This window comes from Temnothorax americanus, unplaced genomic scaffold, assembly GCF_048541705.1.
Source record: "Temnothorax americanus isolate GAGA-0224 unplaced genomic scaffold, ASM4854170v1 Scaffold19, whole genome shotgun sequence".
In the NCBI taxonomy this organism is placed as follows: Eukaryota; Metazoa; Arthropoda; class Insecta; order Hymenoptera; family Formicidae; genus Temnothorax; species Temnothorax americanus.
In genome coordinates, this window is record NW_027509329.1 from 1,742,096 (window position 1) to 1,770,057 (window position 27,962).

Sequence of the window (27,962 nt, forward strand, 5' to 3'; positions counted from 1 at the left end):
GCGATATCTAACCAAACATCAAAAATATTTTATGCAGGAGTCTCCTATATAGCTAATGTAACTCTTCGCTGACGCTAATCTTGAACACGCTGCTGAACTATCTATCTCTAAATCTTCCTAGGAAGAATTGTTTTCGTTTCCACTTTGTACATATATTTACAGATTTACAGTGCCACAGCTTGAAGAACACATTTGTCCTCTATACAGGTTGCTTCCTTTTTCTCTTTCATTTTTACAGCAATGACTTCTCGTAATGAAATAGTATTGATCATCGACTAGGTTTCTTACGTCTTCGTTTTGACTCACCGGACGGATTCCATTCTGGATCAACATCGGTGTAACAATAATTTACCTTAGGAACGTTTCTTTTTGAGCTTCTCGTTTGTCTAATAGACAACTGCGTTTTCTTCGCCTTTTTACACACGCTATCCTGTTCGATCGTCTCCGTTGCTATACGTTTCAGAGATGTTGAATTCGTGACGTCTCTCCGCTGCGCAGGTGTCCTGTCCTGACAACTTTCTAGGCACACTGCGTTAGGCTGATCACCGTTCGGTCGAAACTGACGCTCGTGATTTCTTGTACTTTCTTTCGTAAGATTATGATGTGTATTAGAAATGTGCATATCTTTGTAGTAATCCCGTCGCACTATATTCGAGTTGAAATGATAGCTGCCGTGTGGATTATCCTCTTCACTAGGAGATAATTCGTATGATGATTTAATAATTTGCGCGGGACGTTTCTGTGTACCATCTATCGTTTCTAAGGCTGCTATGGACATCATGGGAATTCCAGGATAGTTATCCAATTTTTCCGTCTTGATGGGTACCTTCTCATATGCCATTGACATCATGGCATGAGCCTTCAATCTTTTTTTCAGCGGCAACTTGTTCTCCATGTCTTTCTCGAATAACTTCTCTGGCTCGCGTGGCACATCCAGCTTCTGCAACGTATTATTTTGTAGTACTCGTTTACGCAATATTTGATCGTCATACAATTTACTTATTACCGCTTCGCTTTTTGTCCTATCGTGCTCTTGGACGGCGGATGTTTGTACTGATGAATGTGTGGGCAAAAAATAAGAATTACTTTCAATGCAAGACACGTGGGAGTCTGTAGCAGGGTGTATACACTGTCTACAATGCGTGACTATGTCATACGTACAATTTAGACATGAGCAGTGCGATCTTCCGCATGAATTAGCGGATTTCGTATGGGAATGAAGCGAAGTAGTAGAATTAATCTGTAAACTACACGACACGGAGGTGCAATGCTTGTGATACGGCATACACAGATCAGTGCCGGCCGCGCAGTTCCCGTAAATCGAAGGTATTGTTGTGGGATGGGTGACCGGAATATGTAACGAATGTTGCGGGTCAATCACTTCGTGTGGATGCGAATGTATTCCGTTGCACCCTTGTATTCCACAATTCGGCGTAATATGATTGCTGAACTCTTGCTTAATGTTCTGCCTATACGTGAGAATCGACTTGGATTTTCGTTTATCGACCGACTTGCTGATGCTCACATTCGCGATGTTCGTGTCCTGATAGATCTGCGATGTTGCGGGTAACACGTCAGCCGACAATGAACCTTTCTTACCGTAAGATTTCATTTCCGTGATGCTCATTAAGCTCCTTTCCTCCTCAGGCTCGATTTTTATACCTTTGTTCCTTGCGACGGAATATTTATTTTCTTGGCACGATAATTCCTTGTTGTATTGCGGCAGATCCAAATTAAACGAAATATGCTCTGACGTATTAACAACTTCAAACGACGCACAATCTTCCGGTGGGAACATCCAGCTCTTTTCTTTCATTGGACAGCTCTCATCGTCACTATTATGATCTCGTGCATTTTCTACTGCTTTATTGATGATGTATAAATTACTATTGGGAGACTTTTGTAAGAGCACGACTGTTTCACCGTTTAATATAACGTTCGTACTCTCCTTTATTGACTGCACATTGTTTTCCACCATACTTAAATTGTTGGATATTGTGTCTGTTTCGTAATTAATAGTAGTTTCAACAATTTGCGACACGCTATTATTTGAATCGTTTTCGCGGTCATCAGGATCAGTTGTCGATGTCACTTCAACGTGAAGTGCTACTTTGTCTAACGCGTCCTCTGGATAAATCCCGACTATTCTATTGATCACTTCAGTGGTTGGATTCTCCAAAATTTGAGAAACGGTATTCGATGAGTCATTGGTATCAGCTTCATCATCCGTAGTTTGATTATAAGGAGAGCTTCTTAACGACGCGTAATCCTTGACTTTGATTTGTTCGTATTTTAACTCGCGTTCGGTTTTTAGATGAGATACATGCTGACTTGCGATAACATTGGCTAATAACGAAAGTCCATCTATATTATCATGTAATTCTGAATCTTGAATGATACATTTATCCTCCGATGAATCCTGAGTATTTTTCATATGTGATATCTTGTACGATTCTTTCGGTGATTTGTGATCATGCATTTGGTCAACTTTTTTGCACAGCACAGAAGATCTTCCTAATTCCTCTACTTTACGTTCTCTGCAATTCCTGTTAGATGCAATTTCTGTGCTTTCTTCTTTATGATTTGCTTTCAAGTCGATATCTTCCTCATCATTGACTCCTTCTTCTTTTGAACACAGTGACATGTCGAGATTATTAGAAATATTTTTCTTATCAGCTGTGTGATTTTCAAAAATAGTCTCTCTGATTTTATGATTAGAGAATCTGCTATTATTTCTTATGTCACTGCTTACTTCGATGCATGTACCAACTTTTAAATCTGTTTGTACATTAGAATGGTCTTCATTCATTATACTAATACTTACATCGTTATTTGCAACATCATGGCTTGTTGATACATATTTATCTTGAGATTCAGATTCCTGTGAGTGCCTTGTATTTTCAGTAATGCATGATTGTTGCAACCGCTCAGATTCTGTTGCATCATTTATTAATATTTCCACATTACTCATAGTTGTTGTAGTACGAGTTTCAGTTGCTGTCGTGGAAACTGCAAATTTCTTTTTACTTAACTCGCTATCAACTGTGGTTGATTTCAAGCACTGTGTTTCGTTACTTATCGTTTCATGAGTATCTTTCTGAACACGTTTCTCATTGTTACCAAAATTTTCTATCCTTTCGTCATTTGTTTTATTCTTTATATTATTTCTGCAATGTGTATGCTCCAGAGATGAAATTACATATGGGGATAACTTATCTTTAGTTGTACTAAGATAGTTAGTATTATGATTAGAGCTATCATCTTCATCTTTGGAATCATCTTGGGCACATATCGAAGGAGTATTTACAGTTTTAGAGCGCTCTGTTCCTAAATCACAGATTTTCCTTAAACTTTCAACCCTTTTACAGATTTCACTTTCAGGCGGAGTGTCTTTTTCTATCAGTCGTTTAATCACAGTCTGTGTATTATGCCTATCGTTCATTTTCTCATTATTCTTTGCTTCCAAATTCACATCATGACATTTGCTAACTTTATTAGCGTCATTCGAAATATCCAATAACAAATTTTTAGAAACCTTAAATTTATTAGACTGTGGTCTATCAACGATTACAGAAGAAGAGACTGTGTAGTGCATCGTCCCAACAGTTTCACTTTTGCCATTGCTATTCGTGTCTACCGATTGTTTTGTAGATACTGTGTTACCATTGACTGATGTATTTTTATGTTTTGTATCAAGATGTTGCATGGATTTTTTCGTTATTTTTTCATTACTTAACTTCATATCCTGTATTGTAGATGCACTCAAATCATTCTTCAAAGTTGTATTTTCTGTGGCATGTACGGGTTGAATTAAATCTTCCAATTGCTGATTAAGAGTCATTTTCTTCAAAAAGTTTACATTTTCCGTCATTTGTTGATTTTTAATCTTCTGTGACGCCCTTATCGCCTTTGTATCAAATTTCTTCTTAGCTTCTTCAAGCCATGCAACTTTTCTCGATTTCCTCTTTTTGATACATCGTTCGGAAGCGATATCAGTTGTAAGGTCAATTATTAGAATTTTATTAGATTTTTTAGCCTTCTTCCGTGGAAGCACTTTCGGTTTTATCGACTTAGAGATAGTCCGTGTTACAGAAATATTTGTACAAATTGTGCCTAAAGGTTTAACATTTATTTGTTCTATTAAATTTGAAGACTTTAAATTATTTGACAAAGCAAAATTATTTTTTATATCTTTATCTGAAGAAATAAATTTATTTTCGATACGCTCCATATTTTTATTTTCGCGTGATGTAATGCCCAGCTAAAAATATGCATATAATTCATTATTTCTTTGTCAGAATAATTTCAAAACTGTTTGCTTTATTTAAAAATATCTTCTTAATAAAAAAATATTGAATTATATTCAAGAGGTTACAGAACCTTGACAAGAGTAAAAATTAGGAAAAATTTGATAAGTTGCGAAAAGTTGTAATCTAATATATCTGAGATCAGTATCAACACATTTTTTTATTTATTAGAGTTATAGTTATCGGTTCACGGAGCGGATTTTGAAAAAAAAAAAAAAAAAATATTTTAATCGGTTCGCTAATAAATTCGTGCTTGTAAAATAAATCAATAAAAAACGGAAATTTAAAACAAGCCTGCATGAATCAATGCAGATAATTATGATAAACATTTGTGCAAAATATTAAAGTAATCGAATAAAAAATGTTCTCAAGTTATCGTGGTTAAAAAAAGCAATAAATTAAAATGAACACAATGATGTTAATATTCATCATAAAATCAAATTTTTTACACTAATATATTGTTCAATGTACTTAAGACATACATAACAAAAAAATTCACGTGCGTATTAATTTACCACTTTTACAACTTTTCAAATTTTTTGTCTGATTTTTACTCCTGTCAGGGTTCTGTAACCCCTAAAAAAAAAGTCCTTACATACATAAAGCTCTACTAATTATGGCAAAAAACTAAATAAGGATTCTATGTAAAAAGATTCTTTGATAATTTGTATAAAAGTAATTTTCTAACTTATATATCATATATTAAGTAAGATTTAACATATGATAATGACAACATATATAGGGTTAATCTATCTCAGACTTATTGTGACACCCGTTAATGACTATTGAGATCACTTTATCCGAGATTCACACGCTCAGGCATGGCAATAATAGAAGTGTTTTCAAGCATCAATTATTCTCAAGATTGATATAGTTCTACGTGCACCTTCATAAAGCGTGAATTTCGGAGAATTTAACTGGTCAACTTCAAACATTTGTCATTTAAAAACTATTATAGCCTCGTTATTTTTGTATTTATTAAAATTTTTATTTCAAAATGATCTCAAGAGTATAGTATTAAGTATAGTCATGATAGATCTTAGGATACCATATATTTACCAGTTGTGAAGTAGTCCTCTTGGATGAACTTGGAATTGTAGATGTATTTTCTCTTTTTTGCTGCCATGTACCTCTTCTGCTTTCTCTACAGAACTGTATAAATAATTCACAGCATTTTCTTATGTCAAATTTCTGCTTCATCAGATATTTTGCTGGATTTGGTTCACACTTTGGCACTTTCGGTAATACATCTTCTAACACGCATGGTGGGAAAGTCGCTGGTGGTTCTCTCAGAGAGGCAATTGCGGTTGTAATAATTTGACTTCTCACACTTCTATCGCTATTTATCTTCTTCCAAAGACAATAAATAAGAAGATAACGAATGTACATAATATTTGATTCGGGAGGTGTTGGAATATTTTCAGTTACTTTTCTGAAATCAGATAAAAAAACATAATATGAGAAATTTTAATATATGCATACTTTCTAATAAAAGTATATAAAAAAATAAGTCTTTAAATATATTTCGTGTTTAATATCAATTTTGGAGTAAATTAAAATTTATTTAAACAGAATTGCGTAAAGTACGTTTGTAACAAAAGTAGTAATTTAATATTGAATATTTTAAATAATATGTATAATATCCTTATGCGGCAATTCATTGCTCAATGTATAATAATAGAGATGATGTAGCAAAATGTCGAGAGTTTCTAGTTAATATTACTAATTATATACTTACGTTATTATTGGATTTAAAATACGGTGATAACCCCGGCACATAAACTGTGTTTTTATCAAAGTATCTAACAAATGCTCTGTGGAATGTTCTGGATAAAATACAGAGAAATATTTTATTATTATTAATTAAATCAGTGAATTAAGAAACGTATAAAATACATACCTAAATATACATAAAGACAAGAAGTAAGTCTTGTACAAATTCTGCTATGATCTTCTTTACTTTTTTTTGAAGCTTTCAATTCCATATCTATGTACAATGCCAATAAATCGGACATATTATTTAAGTAAAGAGATCTATTACGGTCCTGAAAACAAGATAAATCTTGTTTGTTTAAACGTGGTTAGTACTAGTACAAAAAGCTATGTACAGTGAAAAGAGGATTATACACAAATGTGATATAACATAACAGGCCGCTGAACTTACCTCAGAAAGCTCGCGATAGATATATAAGAACAAAAGTAAGGTTTCACTAATAGAATCCTTCAACTTTGCTGCTCGCAAAGGCTTTGTATAACATTCATTCACACTGATACTTACATTTCTGTAATAAAAATATGAAAGATATACATTTGCTGTATAACAAATGTACAATATGTTAATGTTAGACGTTCGGTATGTAACGTTAAAAAGTTTCGGCATATTTGGAATTATATTTGGAATGTGCGAAGAATAAACAACAGATATGTTTAAACATTTACAAAGAAAACAGATATGTGCAGTGTATAAATATATAATTTATATTTTTATATATACTTTTAAATTCTCTAAATAAGAAACACTTATTTTTCTATGTAAAGGAGGGTCCACATTATCGAGCCAAACCGCGAACCGAGCCCCGAACCGAATCTCGAGCAGAACTTGCAGACGAACCTCAAATCGAACTCCATCGCGAACCGCGAACATGAGTTAAAATTTTTTGGAGTTAAATCTCGTATTGAAATTTATAATAAAATTTATATAAATTCTTAATACATGTATGCAAAATGCATATTTATACTTACAATCGTATTTTTTAACATTGCAATATATATATTATAAATTTATTGCGTATTTATCACAGGTTTAGAGTATGTTTATGCAATATTAATTCTAAATTTTGTTTTATGGTTTGAAAAGGAATTAAGTTTTGAATACAGAAAAATAATAAAAGCACATATACATATATTCACTCACCTCTTTTCCTGTTTCCATACTTTTTTTATTTTTGCTTTTTCTTTTTGCAGAGATGCCAATATAATGTCGTCATCTTTTTGTCACTATCACATGTCACTATCACATTCGAGTTCTTTACTTATTTCTTCTTATAAAAAAAGTATGAAAACAGGAAAAGACGACTAAATTGCGTGCTTTTATTATTTTCTTGTATTCAAAGCTTAATTCCTTTTCAAACCATAAAACTATATATTTAGAGTGGTTACAACTATATTTAATATTGCATAAACACATACTCTAAATCTATGATAAATACGCAATAAATTTATAATATATATTGCAACGTTAAAAATACGATTGTAAATATAAATATGCATTTTTTTAATTGTTATAATGTTCGGGATTTTTAGCGTCCCGTATATAATAATCTTTTCTGCTCATAATCACTAATTAATTTTAAACATTTTTTATCAGACCATTCCATTTTGTCTATCAGTAGACGTGTAGACTGCACATACGTGGATAGAATCAAATACAGCGACTGGGCAATTACTCACGTTTTCTTTCATCGTTCATTTTTTGTTTTTTGTCATTATTTGTCTAGCTCGAAGCTTAACTACCAGTCTACCACCCGACAAAGCGTGTAATCTGATCATAAATAGCATCTTTTGATGTTTCGTCGAAATACCGACTTTTGGTGGGACACTGCGAGCCAAACCGCGTATCATCAAAATCCTTGTAAATTCGTGGGGTGAGTACGCGATGGTTCGCACTGATGTTCGATTCGAGGTTCGCGAGCCTCGCGCGAGCCCGTTGGCTCGACAATGTGGACGCATGATCGGCTCGCGACGAAGTTCGGCTCGCGGTTCGGCTCGATAATGTGGACGCATGATCGGTTCGCGGCGAAGTTCGGCTCGCGGTTCTGCTCGATAATGTGGACCCTGCTTAATATACGATATCAGAATCTAAGTAGCTTGTAACATTTTCATAAGATGGAATAATCTAATGAAACGATATAATGTTTCTAATATTCTAAAATCGTGCATTTATAAATTACGCTAGTAAGTAAATGATTAAATACTTTCTTCGCGGTTTTAACACTGCCTTGTAATAGATAAGACAATATTTTTTTGACCTTCAGACACAATGATTAAGTAATTGAGAGGATCGATGCAATAGCGGGATGACCCTTAAGATCAGTTCAATAATAACATCACATAGAGGAAGCTTAGTGTATGTAATGCATATATAGCTGTACGTTTTCCAATTTAATAAAAAAGCGGCAACAATAGCAACTTCAAAATAAGCTATTCAATTACATTTAAAAAGTTATACAAAAGTTTTTATTAACTCTATATTGCAAAAATTGTTTTATTAATGTTATAAATTAAATTGCCACTTAAATTTTGAATTACATATATCACATTCTATTTCGAAAATTTATTAAAAGCTTGAGGCCATTATTATCTTTGCCTTCGCATTCGTAATAGGAAATTGTTAAATAACGTTTGTTGCTTTTAAAACAATCATTTTTAATTTAAATTTTACTTCTCTCTTCCGCTATTGCAATGTATATTATAATTATTTACTTATAAATAATTAACCTTTATCAGGAAGATTATTATAGAAAAATACAATATACATATATTATCAAAAATATATATTTCATCAATATTTTAATAAAAAAAATATCGGTAAAAATATCGTTCGGTTGAATATATAATCTGATTAAAAGTTTTCCCAAGTTATTCCAATAACTCAAATATCACCCTTCAGGCAAATAAATCTGTTGCTTATTTCTAAACGGAGGATATCAATTATTGCTACACATTGAACGTACATTATAACACACATGCAACAGTATTATGACACCAGTGCTCAGGATGATAATACTGGTGAACTGTGTCTAGTATTACAAAATACTGAGGGTAGATTACCTGATGTAGTACCGCATAAGCGCTGTCAAAGAAGCCATACGTTTGTCTGCGTATATACATTTGCACATTTTCTTAAATTCTGAGACCCATGGAAATAACTCTATAATTGTTGATTTTGCATCGTCACTGTTTAGTTTAGACCCTCCGTCATTGTTAAACATTGCGTTTCTGATATCTAAACATCAATCCAGACGTGCGAATCTTTTAACATGTTTTCCAGTCACATAAGATACAAAGAAACGAGCAACGAGCAACGCGTTCCCGTGAGCCGAGAAGAGCCGCGAAAAAAAGATGTATAAATACATTAAATATCGAATATCTTCGTCGCGGCTGGAAGATCGCGTTTTAACCGAAAGCGTTTAAACCTTCTGCTCGAAAAGATATCGCCGCCTAAGAAATCGTCGCGATTTTAACGGTATGGCGAGAGAGAGCGAATGCCGATCAATGCGGACGCGATACCGTGCCGTATAATCCGATTTGTTAGAGTTAGCAGAATTTATTAGTAGAATTCGTTCATCCCGGTAGTTCGCAATCGGAATTCGTCGCACCGATTAAAGGAAAAAGAAAGGAAACGTTTAACGGTTTTCATACGAAGATCGGCAACTGCTACATCGTTTTAAGTAATTCACGCACGTTTCCGAACGGTGCTCATAATTTTCTTACAACCCTGACCATTCTTAACATCTGCTGCGGCAGGTGCCGAAAGAGAAAGACTATAAATAGCCTAAAAGCCGGTTGTATATTTCCGTAACGTTCACAGAGCTGAACGCCACGTTTCCCGAGCCGTTTCACTGTTTCGAGGGAGGGCGAGACGAACGAGAGTCCTAACAGGCTCGTGCTTTTCGGAGTCACCGTGAAAAACCCGACTTCTAGGTTCTGAAACTCGTAAAACCTCGCCTGACGAAATTCCTGAATTGAAGTCGTATCGATCGGCCGCACGCCGAATCACCGGGCACGAAAAGCCGACAAAAGCGGTGTCGTTGGCGAAAGAGACACCCCCCGCCGATAGTAAATCCCTTGGACGGTATCGATTGTCCTCGGAAGGACGTCGGACGACCAGCGAATTCGTGGAATACTCTCGGATGCATTCACGACTTCCCCTTTCCCGTCGTAATTATTCTCAGAGAAGAAATAGCAAAGCGCGAAACGTGCGTCGGACGCGCGCGTCGTCGGAGCTTGAGAACGAGACGATATACATCGATTCGAAGCATCGAGCACGAGACTCCGGCGTGCTCCGCGCACGAGAGCGTTTTCGTTTTCGTTCCCACGGAACGGAAACGCGCGCGCGGAGGTTCGTTTCTCCCTCGCCGCAACGGTCGACGCACCACACACTTTCGGTTTTCGAGTCACGTCGTCGCGGGCACCGGGGCACCCCGTCGCGCGCCGTGCGTCGGCGTCGAAATTCGGAAAGCTCCGCGCGGTTCGATCTCTCGTTCGTCGCACGGCGTTTTATCGGGACAACGAGGAACGCGGCGACGCGGCCGCGAAGTCACGCGCGCGCGGCCGAAAGGGTCCACGCGGGTGGCGTTTAGCGCTCGGGACGCGGAGTCCGCGGATGACGGACGGGCTACAGTTGAATGACAGCGGCGACGAACGGCGAATCGATCGCGGCGAGATCTCTCTCTGTCTCTCCGAGAAACGTTTACTCCGGTAAACGTTGGACGACGCGTCGTTGTTCCCTCGGTCGTGAAGGCACGGATAGTGTTACACGTTGCTCGCTCGCGCGTGCGGCGACGGCGGCGGCGGCGACGCGGCCGAAGAGGATGATTCACCACGTACCTTGTACCGCGCCGATCTGCTCGCCGCTCGCGGCGGCGGCTGCCTCGGGCGCGGCGCAGTTCATTTTACGGGTACGTGCCGGGCACGTTCGTTATATCCGGGTATTACGTAAAAGCGTCCCTCCTGGTCGCAGTATACCTCATGTTAGGGGGATCGAACCGAGACTACTATCGCGTCCACGTCTCTGCACGCACTGCACTCGCGTCAACGGCCATATTGATACTGGCGCTTGGCGCAGCTACCGCGAGAGAGCGTGCCCTGCGCCCCACCGCCGCGCCGACCGGCCACCACCGACCGGCGCGCTTCTCGGCTCTCTCCTTCCCTTTCTCTCTTTCTCCCCCTTGTTCTACGTCGTTCTCTCTCTCTCTCTTTTTTTTCTATTCGTTATCCGGCATTTGTCATGACGCGCTCCGTCTCTCGTAACGATGATATTTCTCTCCCGCTCGCGCTCTACTCCCTTCTCCTTCTCCCCTCTCTACCCCTTTTTCCCTCTTTTCTTTCGTTTCCGCTTCTCTCTCTCTCTCTCTTCCCCCTTGGTTCGTCTCGTCGTTCTACGATTTCTGTGACACGCGAGAGCGCGTCGGCCTCATACTGTCGCGAGGACGCGCCGCGACGTTGCCGCAGCGCGGCGACGGCGGCTAGCTATCGATGTCGGGCGCATTCGAAACTTCGATACTCGCCGTTCTCTCTCCTCTTCCCTCTCTTTCTGGCGCGCGCGCCTCAGACTTTGCCGCCGTTAGTCTCTCGCTCCCTCTTCTTCTCTCTCTCTCTCTCTCTCTCTCTCTCTCTCATCCCTTCTCCCTCTCTTTCTCTCTCTCGAGGTTTACTAGCGCCGGTAGTGCGGGGGTTCCAGAAATGAATGGCTGATTCGTCGGCCGCCCAGGTAACCCGGCCAATGGAAGCGCGTTGCACGCGCGGCGCGCAAATCACGAACCGAGGACACCGTTATCCCTCCCCCGCGGCGGGCCCAATCAGATACGAGCAATTAAGTAATTTCGGCGCATGGGGCACGCGCGCGCTAGCCTACGATCCAAGCCAGCCTAGCCTAGCGACGGTACTCAAATCCAATACTCGCTCGCAATTTTCGTGCGAGCGTCCAAGTAGAGGGTGCGCTCCCGTTGAATGGATATCGATACGCACTTCGGGAATATTAACATAGCCGCAAGACTCGCGTGAATTCGGTGGCGAGCATCGGAGAGCGAGACTCCGATCGATTCGGAGTCGGCTCCCGAAGTCGACGGAGCGTGTTTTGAAATCGCGCGCTCTCCTCGCTTAATCGGGGCGCGTAAGTGTTCGAGCGCATGCCACTTTTCTCCCCCACTCCCACGCCGTTGCGTTGTATCGGTTGACCATACAGCAATGACTTATGAGTTGGGAAAAATGGAGGGTGCGGGAAGGTAAAAAGGGCGATACTACTGTCTCAACAGCCACCCTATCGGAAAAGGGAACAAACGATCTATATGTTCTCGTTGACTCACGTTGATTCAAATAGCGATTATAGTCATTATACTCATCAAATTAAAATTGACGATACACTGAAATTGAAAAAAATAATTAATAAAAATTGGAAAATTTTTATCAAATTTGCTGCACAGTCGAAATAAACAATGTAAAATAATATTTAGATATATAGGCTTTGTCAGAAAGTTTAAGTTTAACACAAAGTAGAGATTGTCTTCTGAAATATACTGCAATTAGAGAATAGAGCGACCATGATCGAGAGCCGTTTGAACGTGACTTCGCGTCACGTAGTCGTTTTCAGAATTCCCGTTGGCGTTCGAATTCGCGGGCATCCCGGGTTCAATATCTTCGCCGGACGCGCCGGCGAAGTCGTAGGCGAAGCCGCGTGCACGCCGTGCCGCATTCGGAGTGCGATGCACGCGCGGAATATTCATACGTTTCGCGGGTCCAGCAGCGCCGCCTCTCGCGCCGCGCTTCACATCGATCCGACCCCCCGCGGATCCTCGCGATTGTGTCTCGTCCGGCTTTCCTCCGGCCGACACGTGCGCGCGCGAATAAGTACGCGAGGATACGCGGGACGCGCGCATGCACGTACAGAACGTTTTGATGGATGCCGACCCGGGTATAACGCGCACGCGAGTCGAATATTTCGCAATACGAGCGCCGCCGATGGCCCGCTTGTTGCCGCCATCGGCGACATTCGTCATCCCCGCCGCGATTCTCGCGACTCGCGCGAATACAAAACCGCTGCGAATCGCGCGTTTCACATCCGGCACTCGTGCAGGACTTCTCCTCGATCGACGCGAGCGTACGTTCGATTTCATCTCGGAATAAACGAATCTGCGAAGGCAAAAATTGATTCGAACGTAACGATCGTTCGCTATGGTATCGATTTGGGCGCCTATATACGCTGCGTTACTATTTACGAACACTAAAGTGTGAAAGTCAAACGGCAACAACAATGGATGTTATTTCAAATAAAAACAGATTTATTAGAACAATATTGATATCAATAGTTAACGTTTCGACTTACGTTATAGTCTTCCTCAGAATGCAATAAGAACAAATCTGATAAGACTATATGTCATAAAATAAATAAAAAGATGAGTATAGATATCAAAAATAAATGAAAAATTGACCAGTAATCTCACAATAAAATGGTTAAATACATAAGCGGATCAATCAAATGCAATTGGATGAATAACTATATAGTTAATGATCGGACATAAGTACAAAAGTATATTAATCGAAAAACGAACGAAATAGTATAGTTTAAGTTACAAATAAAACTCAGTCATTAATTATATTATATTAAGCTAGAAATAAATTATGATTAAAAACTTACATGAGTGGTCCAGATAAATGAGAAAAAAGATATTTCCGAACGCACGTCGGTGTTTTTAGTCGCACCGCCGCGCCGTCGAATTTTAAGTTTGTAAAATTGATCAAAAATCTGAGTTTCCGCGCTTGCAGTTTGTTAGCAGTTCCATTTGAACTCGACTTGGAAACTTGACTTCTTTTTTATTACTATTACATGTAACGTGACGTTATTTAGGAGATAACTTTTCGAGGGACCTTTCGTTTAGAATTAGAAGTGAGGTCAAGAAGCACAAGCGCACTTTCGCGAGCACTTCACGGCTATGTGTCGCCTCACTGTGTCCAGCCGATTTTGACGTCTCAGCTCGTTTATCATCGAGATATCGCATTCAGCGTAAACATGGAATGAGGGTCACAGCCGTATTTGGCGGTGAGCGCAAGGCCTGCATACGAAAATAAGCCTCTCGATAAAGTCAATGGGCGGCGAATCTCGTTTTTGAGCTCAAGTACATACGTCGTCCTTAGAGTGCACGTTGGACGGGATTTGCGTTCTTGGCATGTAAAAAAAAAAAAAGGGAAAGCCCGTCTTATATCTTATCATCTGGATTAAATAAATTCTTCACATTTTACGGCCGTCAAGCGAATTTCTCGCTTAACATCCGCAAAGTGAATGTGAAAGGTCGTATAGGTCGGGGAAAGTGAGATACGCCTACGCGCGTGGGGTGCTTTATAAATATTGGGAGATTGTCGGGGTACGCACGAAATAATCTGACGATACGATAACGTAACCAGGCGAGGCTGCGCATTTTTACGTTCAAACATCTCGATATTGGAGCTTCCACGGCGCGGCGCGGCGCGGCCGGTGCACGAGTGGTAAGCTTTCCCTTTTTTTGCTCGTGCCTCGGCTCTGTACCTCGCTACAAGCTACAAGATAGACAGGATAATTGCAGTGCCGCGTCGTACATACGCCGGCGTTGTACGTGTATAAAGAGCTTGTTTACCTGGCGGGCAATGGTACGGCAGGGAGAGAAGGGAGGGAGGGAGGGAAGGACCGGCGCGGGGCGTTTCCTCGTTTCGCGGGCGTGCACTTTGAAAATATCGCTCGAGAGCCATAAGCGTCTCAGACTATCTGCTTTAGGTACGTCGTCGTTCATATTAAGCGAAACGCGCCGGGCGCGCTTTTCATCTCGAATATACGAAGCAATTGAGAAAAGTCGGTCGACGAAACGGTATAATTGCGAAAACATAAACCGCGTTATATCAATAGATTCACGTATAGCGTTCTTACTTTGCACAAGGAGTAACTAGCAACTTAAATTTCTCACAGGAAGAGAAACAGAAATGCGTACGCATTTTCCGTCACCCGTACGCGAGGCGTTTTTCATCTGACTGCGCGTCCTGAAATCGTCATTAAAACACTCCTTTCTCGCAATTAGAAATTCACTCGGCGTTGTTTTGCACGCGTTAGACGCGGGTACTTTGATCTTGGTCGTTTTCTGCGTACATCCAGCGCAAAATGCGAATTTTAATAATTCCATTTTATAATTATTGTTATATAATTAGATTCCAATAAGAATTCAATCGTATTCGATGTCATATGGCAATCATATTCGAATAAGTACGAAATTCCAAAGTCTCATCAAACGCTAGCATGCAAACGCAAAGCGAGCGCTTATGCAGACTCTTAACAGCCTTATTTAGACCGCTTACATATAATAGCCTAATTAGAATAATTGTTCAATATAATTTAGCTGAGCTTCGATCGCCTTCTTTGAAAAAATTAACCCTCTTTAAAATATAACTTTAACCTACTTGCGCAAAATAAAAGTAGCCGGCGGTCTTTCTAAAAGCAATTACTGGAAGCAATTTGCTCGTACTTTCAGAACGTACTGTAAATTAGCCGCGGCAAGAGTGTACCGGCGTCGCATATGACGTGCACGGTACACGTAATTTCCTCGTCGATTATGTTCCAGCGGCATAACAACGCTTCTGTCAGTTTCCTGCCCGCGCACACGGGTACGAAGTCTCACTTGGGACCGGTCGAGAAGAAGGTCTGCCGGAAGCCCGTGGAAAAGGGCCGGAAGTATCCTCCAGGCGGGAAGAGACCAGACCTACGACATCGCTCAAAGGACCATTCCCCTCCCTTCTCGAGCTCGTTACCGCCGAACCGTGTCCTGAAGTATAGCACCACAAAGCGAAGTACAACTCTCGACCACACGTGGTCGACAAGCACGTCCGTATACAGCCGCCCAGAGCACCTAGTGTGTCATCAAACATCAACGACGTCGACAATCACGACGACATCGACGACGGTCAACAACAGCGACCACCGACCAACGGACTCCCACGCCAAATCTCCCATCGACCTTTCCAAGTTCATATACTTAGGGAGCGCGGCGCACGGATGGCGTGTAAAAGAAAAGGTCAATTCGATAGGTGGAGAGAGAGGGAGAGACGGCGAGAAGAGCAGGAAAAAGAAAGAGGGCGAAACCACATTTATCGATATACTACCGGATCCAACGATCCCTCCCCAAAGAGCGTACGACTTGGGGTATACAGAGCGCTTCGGGCATTGAGTCAAGATTAAAAGAAACGGCGTATACGGCGCTCGCGTATAAAAGTGGACAAGGGGTGAGATAAAGAGAAAAAAGACGAGAGGCGAGAAGGACCGAGAGGGAGATAACGCGGAGAGACGGGGGTATACACTCTTGCGTATACGGCTATACGGCTGCCTCTCGTCGCGCCTGCGCCTCCGGTCGGAAAGCTCCGGCTCGTTCTCTCGGTCCTCGTCGGTCGTAGCCGTGATCCTCCGTTCCGCCGGTGTCGCCCACCTCGAGCTCAGTGAGCCGGTGTGTGAGCGCCGCGACGCCTAGAACAGCACTATCGTCGTCGGAGTTTTCGTTGTTGTCGTCGTCATCGTCGTCATCTTCGTCGTCGTCATTCCCGTCGGCGTAGATTTGGCGACAATCCTACGTTTCCCTTTGTTCTGGTCGTCGTCGTCGTCGTCGTCGCCGTCGCCGTCGCTGTGGTCGTTCTCGATCGAGCGCCGTCTGTCCTCGTCGTTCTCGTCGTCGGCCTCGTGATCATCGTTCCATCGTCGTTCTCGTCGTCGTCATCGTCATCGTCATCATCATCGTCATCGTCATCGTCACCGTCACCATCATCTCGCTGCTCTCTCGTGAGTGCTGGCGCTGTCCGGGAGGCACGCGACTACTCCGAGTTTCCGTGCGCGAGTCGCAGTCGCCGCGGGAAGAGAGAGACGGACGAGTGCAGTACTACCACCTCGTTCCTCCTCCCTTCCACCTCTGCCACCTCCTCTTGCTCCATCTGTCTCCTCCGCACCTTCGCTCCTTCTCCTACTCTTCCTCTCCGCCTCTCTCTCTCTCTCTCTCTTCTTCTGTATATGCACGCTCTCGCCCTCTCCGTAGTCTCCGTAGCCGTCGTCGTCATCGTCGTCGCCGTCGCCGTCGCCGTCGCCGTCGCTGATCTCGTCGCTCTCTCTCTCGTTCCCACGATCACGCTCGCCAGCTCGCCCTTCGCACAACGACGCCACGCCGCCGCCGCTCGTGTACCGTGCACCGCGCCCGGCCATCGCACCGTCGCCGTCTTCTCATCGCCGCTTTCCACTCACGTGCTACGCTACACGGACACACGACCACGCAGCTACGAGACAGATCTCGATTTCACGTCCCGCGAGTTCTTCCATCGTCCGTCGCCCCGATCTCTCCCTCGGCATCGAGAGACGACGGCCGCAGGGGCGAGTGCAACGGCGAGCGAGAGCGCGAAGGATAGAGAGGAGTGAGTCCGAAGGAGCGAGAGAGAGGGAGAGAGAAAGAGAGAGAGAGAGGGAGAGGGAAAGACCGGAATACGCGACGCAGAAGAGGACGGAGGATGGTGTAGACGTCGTGGCGTCGTGTCCGTCGTGCCCGCGGGACTTCCGAGGTGGACATTCCTGTAAGAAAATGTATTCGCGTGATGGTCCTTAAACTTCGCCTCGGGCGTGCATTCTCGTGTATAAAAGAGGGTACGAGAGAGAGAGACAAGAGTGGGAAAGAGTGGAGTCGGGGTGTCTGTTACCGGCAGGAAGGGCGTTAGAGCGAGAGCGCGGAAAAACGGGGGAGAGAGAGAGCGAGAGAGAGAGAGAGAGAGAGAGAGAGCGAGCGAGAGAGAGAAAGAGAGAAAGGATGCGAACGGGGAAAGATAGAGGGGTGACTGAGAGAGAAACGTACGACAGAGAAGATAACGATGCTCGAACGTGATGCTATGTACGTCCGCGAGGGTTGTTCCGAACGACGCCGGTAAACCGAATGATCATTTGATTCCTTTTTTGGATTGCGTGATATACGTTATGAATGCCGCGATGCCATGCCTACGTCCCGCGGTGCGTGTCGCTGCGAGCGCGCCTCGCGGACTTTGCGCGGCGACGATCAACGCGAATGCGTCGGCGGGTAACGGCAACCCCGACGAGGGGTATGTCGGGCCGACACGCTGGTCTCGTCCCGCCTCCGCTCAGCTCGCTCGTACTTTGCGATCAGTCTTGTTCGATGTTCTGCATAATCGTTCTTACGTATACTCATCACACGCTTGCACGCAATTTACTGTTGGTGTATATTTGCTACTTGAGATGATCGATGTATGCACGTTGGTGGTGTGTTGTCCGGCGCCGACTTGATACCTCTTGATACATGATAACGACCCGTGTCCGCGTCGCTGATTGATTGCCATAAATTAAGGAGGATTCCAAGTGCATACCGAAAACAGCAAATTATAAAGAATTTTATATTCGTGTTAAATATTTTTTAGGCATAAACAGTTAAATCTCAGTTCAGATATTTATATGAGTTTTTTCTATTTTTTAGCACACTTGGATTTTCTTTAATTTATACGGTATTCATTTAGCGCCGCGTTCACCGCTGAATGTTGCCGTTCAATTCTAAGTTTTATGTATGTACATATTATAATATTTATAATACAAAGATCGCATTCGATGTGTAACGTCGTGGGATGAGCATCAGATAGATTTAACGTTAAATGCGCGATGTGAATAAGAACTGATGATGGAAACTCTGGTATCCCCGATGTATCCTTGCAATATGAATGCATGTATCTATATAGCTTTCATATGAAAGGAATCAAGTGCCTTTATGTTAAAACCGAGAAATAGCCTCCTAGACTTGTCTCTAGAAAAAAAAAACGATATATTTTGTATTATAAAAACGACTTGTGGCATAGCAATGCACGCTTCAATTTGTCTAGTCAACTATTTGATAGAACAATATAACGTATATCTATAAATATATTTATGTTTATATAAAAAACTTATCCATACTTTGAATATTTAAGTAGAAATATATATGTTACACGTTTGTAAACTGAATACATTTCCTCATCTGTTCGCGAATGATAAATAATAAAGACTTTTGTTGACCCTTAATGTTATGTCGTTCATCAATTTCGTCGGAAGATAAAAAATTTGCCATGACCTGTTGAATACCATATAAAAAGAGTCCCTGTTATAACTCCAGAAAAGTTCATATTCTTCGTCAACAAGAACAGCCGGAGAATCGCGTAATAAAAAGCATCATAAAATAAAAAAAATTGTGTAAACGCGCGTAACTCGGCACGAAAAATGAACAGAAAATACAAGTACTGATTTTAATAATTAAATTTGTTTGTATAAATTCGCAGAAGTCATGAAAAGTCTAGTAACAATTTACTTGCTTATTTTTTCACAACGAGAGACTATAGAGAAGATGAGTAAATAACTTGATACTTAACTCGCCTTCCTATTGGCTTAATTCCAGTGTTATTTACTACAATTCAACAATAATTAGTGTTTTGATCGATGGAATTTAACTTGCTGTGTTTTTTCCCTCCACCCTCTTCAATCTTTCCCATTTCTCTGTCATTTTGGAATGCCCTATCGAAGTAAGCCTCGAGCTTTTTTAGTGTTAATACAACATAGAAGGATATATGATTATCGTTCAGTTTCTAAATGTTCTGGTACACACAGAAAAACAATGTGAATAAAATGCTGAAATAACATGTCACACGATCGATTTGTTTGTCTACTCTTCTTACAAAGGGAAACAATGTTTTATTTATACGTATTCAAAATTTAGACAGATGATGATAAATTGTTCTTTACACGATTCATTAACGCTAAAAAGCTAATGACATCTGAATATATACATTTCACTTGCGGCTTACAATGCGTATTAGTAAAAAAAAAAGAATAACTGTTTGTGCTAAATTTGTACAGAAACATTCGTGTGCATGTAAACTTCTGTAAACGTAGTGTGGTAAATTATGAGAAGCTAACAGTTTAAATAATAATAGAACATACGTTTATTCCAATAAAACGTATAATGTATGAAGAAAAATAAGAATGTAAAAAAGTAGACACACACAAACAAAATTTTCCTAAAATATCTCAAAATAGTCTCGTAAACAGAGAATGCAGCTTCTTATAATTTTAAATTCCACAGGAGTCGCACACATAGGGTGTGGACAGTAAATGGCTTGAGCGCGGATACGGAAATAGAACGAGAAAAAAATATGATATAACAGATAAGAATTATACGACGTAGAGAGAGATAATTTAAAATACACTATGAAACTATATAATGTGAGGTAGCCATGAAAATTTCTCGAGGTTCTTAATAACGCAAGACCAGGCATAACGTATCTGCAAAGTGGCACTCAACTGTAGCGCGCGATGTAACCGGAGATAATTTCACAGCGAACACGCGCGTGTGTGTGTGTACTTACGCTCGCGCGCGAATGATTCATCGCACGCGTTTACACGACGTCGGGCGAGAAAGGCGACTATTTTCGGCGCGGATTCGGATAGCGCTCGTTGCGGAACGGAACGCTTTTAACGGTTCTTACGCCGTTAAAACAGGAAGCTGATACCGACGTATCACCGTTATCGTATATAATATGAATTTATGCGACAATACCTTTCTATTACGACCGACAATGGAGGCGTCGGCGGCGGCGGTGGCGGTGGTGTAATATTACCAAGTCGCCCCCGTTGTAATGTATAGCCGTATGCGCTCGGCTCTCTCTCTCTCTCTCTCTCTCTCTCTCTCTCTCTCTCTCTCTCTGCGGACCATAAAGCGAATAATATAGCTCGCACGCAAAATGAAATATTTCAATTGCGAGACTCGCGTTAATTGCGCGCGCGCTCGCTCTCGCGCGGGCGCGGCGTTTCAATTATCGTAATGAATTACGACGAACGCGAATTCCGTCGACGCAAGCGCGGATACGAGGTGGATCTCTCCCGCGGCCGGTCTACTCGATCGATCTCAATCCGGACGTGGCGTTTGAAAGCGCGCGTGGAATATAATGAATATGTAAATATTCGACGGGGTGCGCGCGGGGCACGTTGTCGCTTGTAAATAGCGGGGTGCGTGTAACAGGTGGTGTGCTCTCTGTCTCGCCCGGCGTTGCGTCGGTGTCGTCGCTTGTCACTCCTGACAATGGCATACGCACAGGCCGGCGGCGGACCGCGACGATGTAGCGCCGGTGGACGGAAGTGGGTCCTCGGCCCCTCGGCCTTCGGCCCTCGGCGTCACCGACGACGTCGTACGCGAACAAAATTCCTCACGCTTTCGCAGCGTGAACCGACGTTTACCAGCGTGAATTCATATGCCCATTCGTTGCATGGTCCGTCATGCGTATTGCACGTGTGTGTGTGTGTGTGTGTGTGTGTGTGCGTGCGTGCGCGCGCGCGCATGTTACACGTACAGGATGCACATGCATACGTGAGGCCCGCGGTCGCGGAACGTGCACAGGCACTAAAAGTAAACGGCGCATTTTCGTGATCGCTCGTTAACACGCGATAAAATTTACGCGCGCTATAAATAATTGCAACAAATACGGTGTGTCGTTTTTTCTCGAATACTCGTCTGCCGTTTACCTGCCAATAAAATTATCTGAATTTTGGGATCGTCCAGTCTAAGTTGCCCTGATTACTTGTTAAGATTTCGACGAAGCTCATTATAAAGTGCCCATTATTGAGAAATCTTTCCGAATCAAAGTGCGAAGTACGATTTCGTCTACGAACGGCGAATTCGCGCAATTTGTAGGACGTAAGGTTTCTTTTAAAGGAATTTATAATGGAAACGTGAGAGACGTAATTAGGCGATGCGAGCACCTTAAAAAGTGCAAAATTGATCAACTATATACGTAAGCGCGAATACACATATAATTTGTTCTAATCAATTTATTAATTTAAGTCTTGCTAGCAATGGACACGTACTATTCAGACTTTGAGGAGAAGATTTATATGCAACCTCAATGTTATAATCTCAGTTATAATGATCAAGACGCTCCAAAGGAAACGTGAAAAGGAAATGAAATGATACCCAAGTGCGGCTTAAAAGTTACTTTGGGCAGCCGAGAGCGTTTCGGGTTTATAGTTCGATATAGGGTACAAAAATAACGAAGCTCGATACGAGCTCGTACTATTCACGTCTTGTAAAACGAGCCGGAAGGGACGCGCGCGTCGGTGTTCCCTGGTCCCAGGCTCGCCTAATTACGCCATCGCGAAGGGCTTCACGATTCGCTTTTGAAATCACCGTCGCGTTGACCTTCGGGTACCTCGACGAAACGATCGCCGGCACGTGATATGACGTGGCGATCGATATCTTTATGCCGTCCCGGCATGCATTGTATGAAAGGCGTGATCTTTCGCAGGGCTCGCTCCACATCCCGCAGGCTACTGTCGACTGCAACGTAAACGTAATCGTCCCACGAGCTCTCAACCTCGGCCACACCATCGCCGGTCCATCATCGTACCCTGCATTGTCGTCCGCGCCGCAAGATGAACGAACGATCCGAGAGGGAGTACGTAGTGCGTTCGGTGCGTTGTGAGACGACGAGATGAAATCGCGCGGTGTTATTAACCGGAAGATTCGAATCGATTTGCGTTGCGTCGACTAATCCCGGATGGTGGTGGTGCGCGGCTTTTGATAATCATGATAAGTGAGCGCGTTCTTATCGCGGCGTTGATGAAACACGTGTGCGAGACGCGCGGGTGATTCGCGCATCGACTGGACTGACCGACTCGGATCCACGTGTCCGAGCACGAAATCCTTCGAGGAGCAGATCGCTCTCCAGTGACCGCGGTGAGTATTGCTTCATTCGCTATCAAGTGCCCTTTGTCAGTGGCGTCTGCCTAGTTGCGGGCAAACGGACCGATTGGCACTTCTGGAGACCTGATAGCGAAGGATGTGAAAGCCTCTTTGAAGCACATCTCTTTCTGTCTCACGAAACAATATCGTTGCAGCCAATTAAAATAAATTTAATTTTACTTAACAGATAATCATTATTTTATAAACAATTATTTCTGTCCATATGGAAAGTTGGTTGCCCAAATGTTGTCCGAGTGCCTTTCAAAACTATGCAAGCACCGCTATACTTTGTATGTATTTTAATAAACGGAATTAACAATCACATTGATAAAAATTTGATGGAATACGGGTATAAAAACATTAACGCATTTGTTATTATAATTTTATGCTATCCAAAAGATTTGTCTTTTTTTTATAATGTAATCGTTATCTAACTTGTAATCCAAAACAATGCTTCCAAACTTATATCTTGATCCCAAGTCTTCAAGTAGATGTTATCGAGGGTAAAACTTTTTCATTCATTCGTTTGAAACTTCTACTCTCTTATGAATTATTCAATATAGAATAATATATTCAAGTGTATCGCGCGTTATCAAGATATGCGGTAACTTCTTTCGCAAAGTACATAATAAAAATATAAATAACGCGCGCGTGAGGGGGTTTGAAATATTATTCTATATATACCAAATATGCATTCTATATCCCGAAGTTTGACGATGATATTCTCGTCGTGTGTAGCCGGAATAACAAAATAAAATCGTACTGATATATAAGTTCAGTCTTTCGACGTTATCCCGCAAGTTTTATCGCGGTAAGATCGTGGAAGTTTTCGTTTCTGACATTGTTCGACGCTTTACTCATCACGCTTTCGTTCATCACGGAGGGAGCTTATATTTTCTCACGGGAAAAAGCGAGTGTTATCCTTATCGATCGAAGGGCCGAGCGTATCGATGGGATCTTTGATCGGAACAAATCGTCGTAGTGGCGATTCGATATACCGCGGCTCACATGAAACACCGGCACAATACCGAATGTAATGCACGTTAAGCGCGGGCTCTCTCTCTCTCTCTCTCCCTCTCTCCGTGTTGCGTATATCTTGACGACGGAATGCAATGAATGAAGCCACCGCAATATCCGCTCGACGGCGATGGAAGTCGTAACTGCCGGCGTGCTCGCCGCGCTATATTACTCCTCAATGGTCGGCCGCGGTTAATTGCGAGGCAATATTCAAAGTAATTCTCGGTCCCCGGCAAGAATACGGCCTAATTGACTTGTAAGCCAAAGCGTTCGATCGGTACAGGCTGATTGCAGATGGAGAATAAGCGTTTCCCCGTCTGCGAAAGACCGATATTGCCCGCGCTCACGAGAGCGTCGATTCTTGGTACTCCAAGTACACCCCACCGAGAATCGTAAATCGTCTCTGGTGTTTTCGGCGGCACGAAAACTACCTCGAAAATTATCGCGACCATTACGATCGTTGGGTAATAATAACGTAATACCTATAGCGAGCGTAAAGCGGCGGCGAATGTTACAGAACGTACAAACGCGAAAATGGCATTTCCCGCATTTCTTACCGGAATTAGTAAAAAGCTATCTCGGATAATTGTTAGGCGAGACGAGATATACTTGCCATTTTGCTACCGGTATTCAATTCCAAGCGGGGACTGCGAGAAAGCATAATTAACGCCGTCGGATTGTAAATTCACTCTAGTATAAATATTTGCATCTCGGAACTCCGCGCACAAGCCTGCATACATTTGAATATATCTTCTTTCCGCGGAGATTCCGCGGGCGCACCGCATATCGGCGATACGACTAACATCGGGCTCCGGCGGGCTTATTTCAATCTCCGTAACTCGCGACGTTGATCTTCTTGGATTTACAAAATTAAAGCGAATCGACCAAGTGCGGCGGAGCCGAAGAAACGTAATAAAAACGAGAGAAGTGCAGAGTCTCTGATATTTTTATGCCTTGAGAATAAGCACAAAACATGGATTGTTGGAATCTTATTAAGGCATATTATGGGGTAAATCAGGAAAAACACGAGAAAACATTCGAGATAAAATATGTATTTGTAGGGAGCTTCTCTATCATCTTTCTATCGTCTTTTTCATCTCAATTTTCTAAAGTTTTCGTATATTCGTGTATTTTGGGACATATTTACGATTTTTTATTTCTAGTAACTCTATGCAATGCATCATTCTATACAATCACTCTGTAACGTGCCACTCTGTACAGTGCATCAGTCTGTTTCGCTAATTTGTAGATTATTTAATTCCATTGTGATTTAACATACGCCTTCCGCCATTTTCGAAATAAATGGTTCATTTAATTCCGGTAATTTATGTAATTGTCGATGTAACGAATTTGCACGCGAATCGACTTTGACCCTTTGTGGCGCAGCGTAATTTATAGAGAAACGGGTTCGACATTTAAAAATCCCTTTTTATTTTGATGACGGCAGCATTGCCTAATGTAATCATCTTCCGTCGGTTACAAACGTTATGTAAATATTCGTGGAATAATTGGCAACTTGTGGTTAGTCACAATGTTTGGATCGTTATAAAGTACTGTATCGATTCATTGTATGATATAAAATGCGAAAAGTTCATTAGTATGCCTCTCCGTATATATAGGTGGTCGAGCTTATCAGAATCACGCCCACTCGCCGATTTCGATACTCGCGAAACTTGGACGAGCGAATAAGACGATTCACAAAGCGATAGATAGGCCTGTGAATCGAGGCGAGGGTTTCGAGCAAACGTGGGCTCAAACGATGAGCGAGCGGAGTCAACGAACTCCTCTCCTCGCGTTTACGTAAGTAACTCCCCGCTCGTGTAAACATATCGATCCCCGCGGGGGCATGTGCGCATTGTAGCTTTATTTCGTGGCGGAGTCGCCCGGTGTGTACCGTCGATAAAACCAGCGGGGAGGATCGAGTTGACCCTCGTCTTCGCGCGTCCCTTTGTCAGGTCGTCGCGAGCAATCGCATTCCGATTCGCGCGTTACGCGTTACGTGTTCCAATTGGACGCGTCGCGTATAAAAGAGGAGCAATCGACCAGACATTCTCGAGCGACCGACGCGAATTTTTTTTAGTCCGCGCGAGAGGACTTTCTTCTCGCGTTTACGTACGGAAAACAGAGAGGCGCATCAACGTGACACGACCTTTACTTTAATTCTCTCAGTAGAATGTGCCATACATGAGTATATATCAACAGGTTTCTTTATTAAAAAGGATATAATTTTAGTTCCATTCGTTTTGAGCTAAATTTAAAGCGTCCAAAATCTCGGCAAATATTCTGAGCTAATATAATATCCTGACGCGTGAAAAGAGCTTGTTTCCAAACTGTCTTAAATCTACAATTTTAAAAGTTTTTTTAACTCCGCGCTACTGCTGAATCTGATGGTAGATTCTGAGGGAGTGTTGACGTGCAGCTGCTTCAGTAGGTGGTATAGAAGCAATGTTGAACATTACTTTCGACGTAGATTTAGCGAAGCATGAAAATCGAAACTCATCCAGAACATCTATTAAATGCTCGTATAATGGTCTTACTTCTCATTATAGCCTTTGCTTCAAACGAGCGAAAAATAAGTTTCTTATTGCTATTGCTCTTTGCTCCGTATAAAGCGAGAATACATTTTTGTCCTGCTATGTCAATGAAATCTGCCTGAGCATCCGGATCTTCAAAAATTTTTGAAATATTCTGCAAATTTTCATTTTTTTTTAACAGTTTAATAAATTTTATTTTACCTTGTCTGAAAAATGTTGAAGTGGTATATCATAACCAGTGAATGCGTGAAGAAACAGAATATGCTCAGCAATATCAGGATATTGAAAAGAAGTAGAAGAATAAATCTTCTGCTCTGTTTTTCCCTTGCTCGGTTTCATGAAATAGATGTTAGATTTAGATGATAACAATTATAACTTTTTTATTTATATAAGTTTTCCGGCACTTTTGACGTGCACAGTTACACAGTTTAATCCCCTTAGGAATAATTGTTTATTGTCTTTTCTCTCTCTACTGCTCTCGATGAGTTTTAATCCCTCTCTCTTTGACATCAACTGTATCAACCGCGGGATAACGTCTCCTCACAAATAAAACACTGCTCTAAATTCATAATTTTATTTTAGTATAGAAACACGAAAAACACATGCAACGTCGACCAAAGCCAATGCTATATTAAATTTTGACCTGAGCCCAGCCACCGAAGGACGTATTGTAAACAGGACATTGTAAACAGTGAGATAATCGTCATAACTATATCTTTTAATTTATTTAAAATCTTGGATGCCCCCCCCTCTCTAGCTTTTAACAAGAGCAGGAGTGTTTATAGCATTGTCGAGTAAATAATACAAAGCCAGATGTGTGAAACGACAACGGTTCACTAGCGCAATAACAACGCCATTTACCTGACAAGTGAAATACGGCGAGAACGGGCTAAAACCGTTTGTTACAAAAAGTATCCTACTTCTCCCGGCTTTAGCGCCAGAACTATTGGTCGTAGAAAAAAAACCTATAGTTCCTTTTTTGTAGAGAATTTAATTCCCTACAATATTGCATTAAACTATTTTAGCCTAAGTCTAATGGAAACCGAGATATTCGCGAAAAATCGATTTTTCACCCCTTTCTTCCAAGATGGCGGCCGAAGCACACCACGGGGGAAATGGAAAACTTAGTATGTCATTACTGACACCCAAACAAAGCGATTAAAATTGTTTGCAGCTTTGTCCTAATTAGTCGATTTATTTGTCATTTTTAACGACGTGCCGACTGGACTAAAAATCGAGCTTACGTAAAATCTCATTCTCTCTCGTCTGATCGGTTGAAGAGTTAACAGTCACGATGTTGGGAAAGTTACTTACTCACCGAGTTCGATGCAGACGTACGATGGCACGTGCCTGTGGCCGCCAACTACGTAGTGCGTGCTCCGATGCGTAGACGACTCGCGGACTCCGCCGTCGTTGTCACCGTCTTCGGAGGAAACGGGCGAACCTTTTCAGGAACCTGGCGACAGTTCGTTCTTGGAACGTCGTTCACTAACGCACACCCGCAATTTCACCGTCATCTGTTGCCCCGCGGGCTGTAGGAATATCGATTCGACGTAACGGCTCTTCCCTTCCGGTGT

At 42.1% G+C, this 27,962-nt stretch overlaps 3 protein-coding genes across 9 annotated transcripts in view; 1 reads left to right on the forward strand and 2 right to left on the reverse strand.

Moving 5' to 3' along the window:
- Nucleotides 1-27,843, reverse strand: part of Wcy (WW domain-containing adapter protein with coiled-coil wacky) — a 51,638-nt gene extending 23,795 nt beyond the window's left edge. For 2 of the 3 annotated variants that reach the window (XM_077404449.1, XM_077404453.1), the window contains exon 1: nucleotides 27,704-27,843. The gene's annotated coding sequence lies outside the window, so the exon portion shown is untranslated. The remainder of the gene's footprint in view (nucleotides 1-27,703) is intronic. The other variant, XM_077404448.1, reaches the window with a different exon arrangement.
- On the reverse strand, nucleotides 196-27,838 carry LOC143896530 (uncharacterized). 2 transcript variants are annotated; one of them, XM_077404437.1, is made up of 7 exons: nucleotides 27,700-27,838; nucleotides 9,138-9,312; nucleotides 6,472-6,589; nucleotides 6,208-6,352; nucleotides 6,046-6,133; nucleotides 5,367-5,739; nucleotides 196-4,261 (listed from the first exon to the last, which is right to left on the reverse strand). In XM_077404437.1, the coding sequence occupies exons 2-7, from the start codon at nucleotides 9,296-9,298 to the stop codon at nucleotides 269-271; spliced, it is 4,878 nt and encodes a 1,625-aa protein (XP_077260563.1). In that variant the 5' UTR covers nucleotides 9,299-9,312; nucleotides 27,700-27,838; the 3' UTR covers nucleotides 196-268. The 2 variants fall into 2 exon arrangements, with proteins under 2 accessions (XP_077260563.1, XP_077260562.1); XM_077404436.1 differs by lacking the exon at nucleotides 27,700-27,838 and adding an exon at nucleotides 10,917-11,295.
- LOC143896537 (adenosine receptor A1) overlaps nucleotides 16,131-27,962 on the forward strand; it is a 167,285-nt gene continuing 155,453 nt past the window's right edge. The window contains exons 1-3 of one of the 4 annotated variants that reach the window (XM_077404466.1): nucleotides 16,131-16,872; nucleotides 17,123-17,992; nucleotides 22,398-22,828. The gene's annotated coding sequence lies outside the window, so the exon portion shown is untranslated. Of the gene's footprint in view, nucleotides 17,993-22,397; nucleotides 22,829-27,962 lie in introns of all 4 variants that reach the window. The other 3 variants (XM_077404468.1, XM_077404467.1, XM_077404469.1) reach the window with 3 other exon arrangements.

Coding starts and splice junctions, on each gene's coding strand:
- LOC143896530 (XM_077404436.1), bottom strand. CDS start 10,980: ATGAACTGCGCCGCGCCCGAGGCAGCCGCCGCCGCGAGCGGCGAGCAG. Junction 6,134..6,207: donor TTGTCTTTATGTATATTTAG/GTATGTATTTTA, acceptor TATTTTATCCAG/AACATTCCACAGAGCATTTG. Junction 5,740..6,045: donor ATTTTAAATCCAATAATAAC/GTAAGTATATAA, acceptor ATCTGATTTCAG/AAAAGTAACTGAAAATATTC.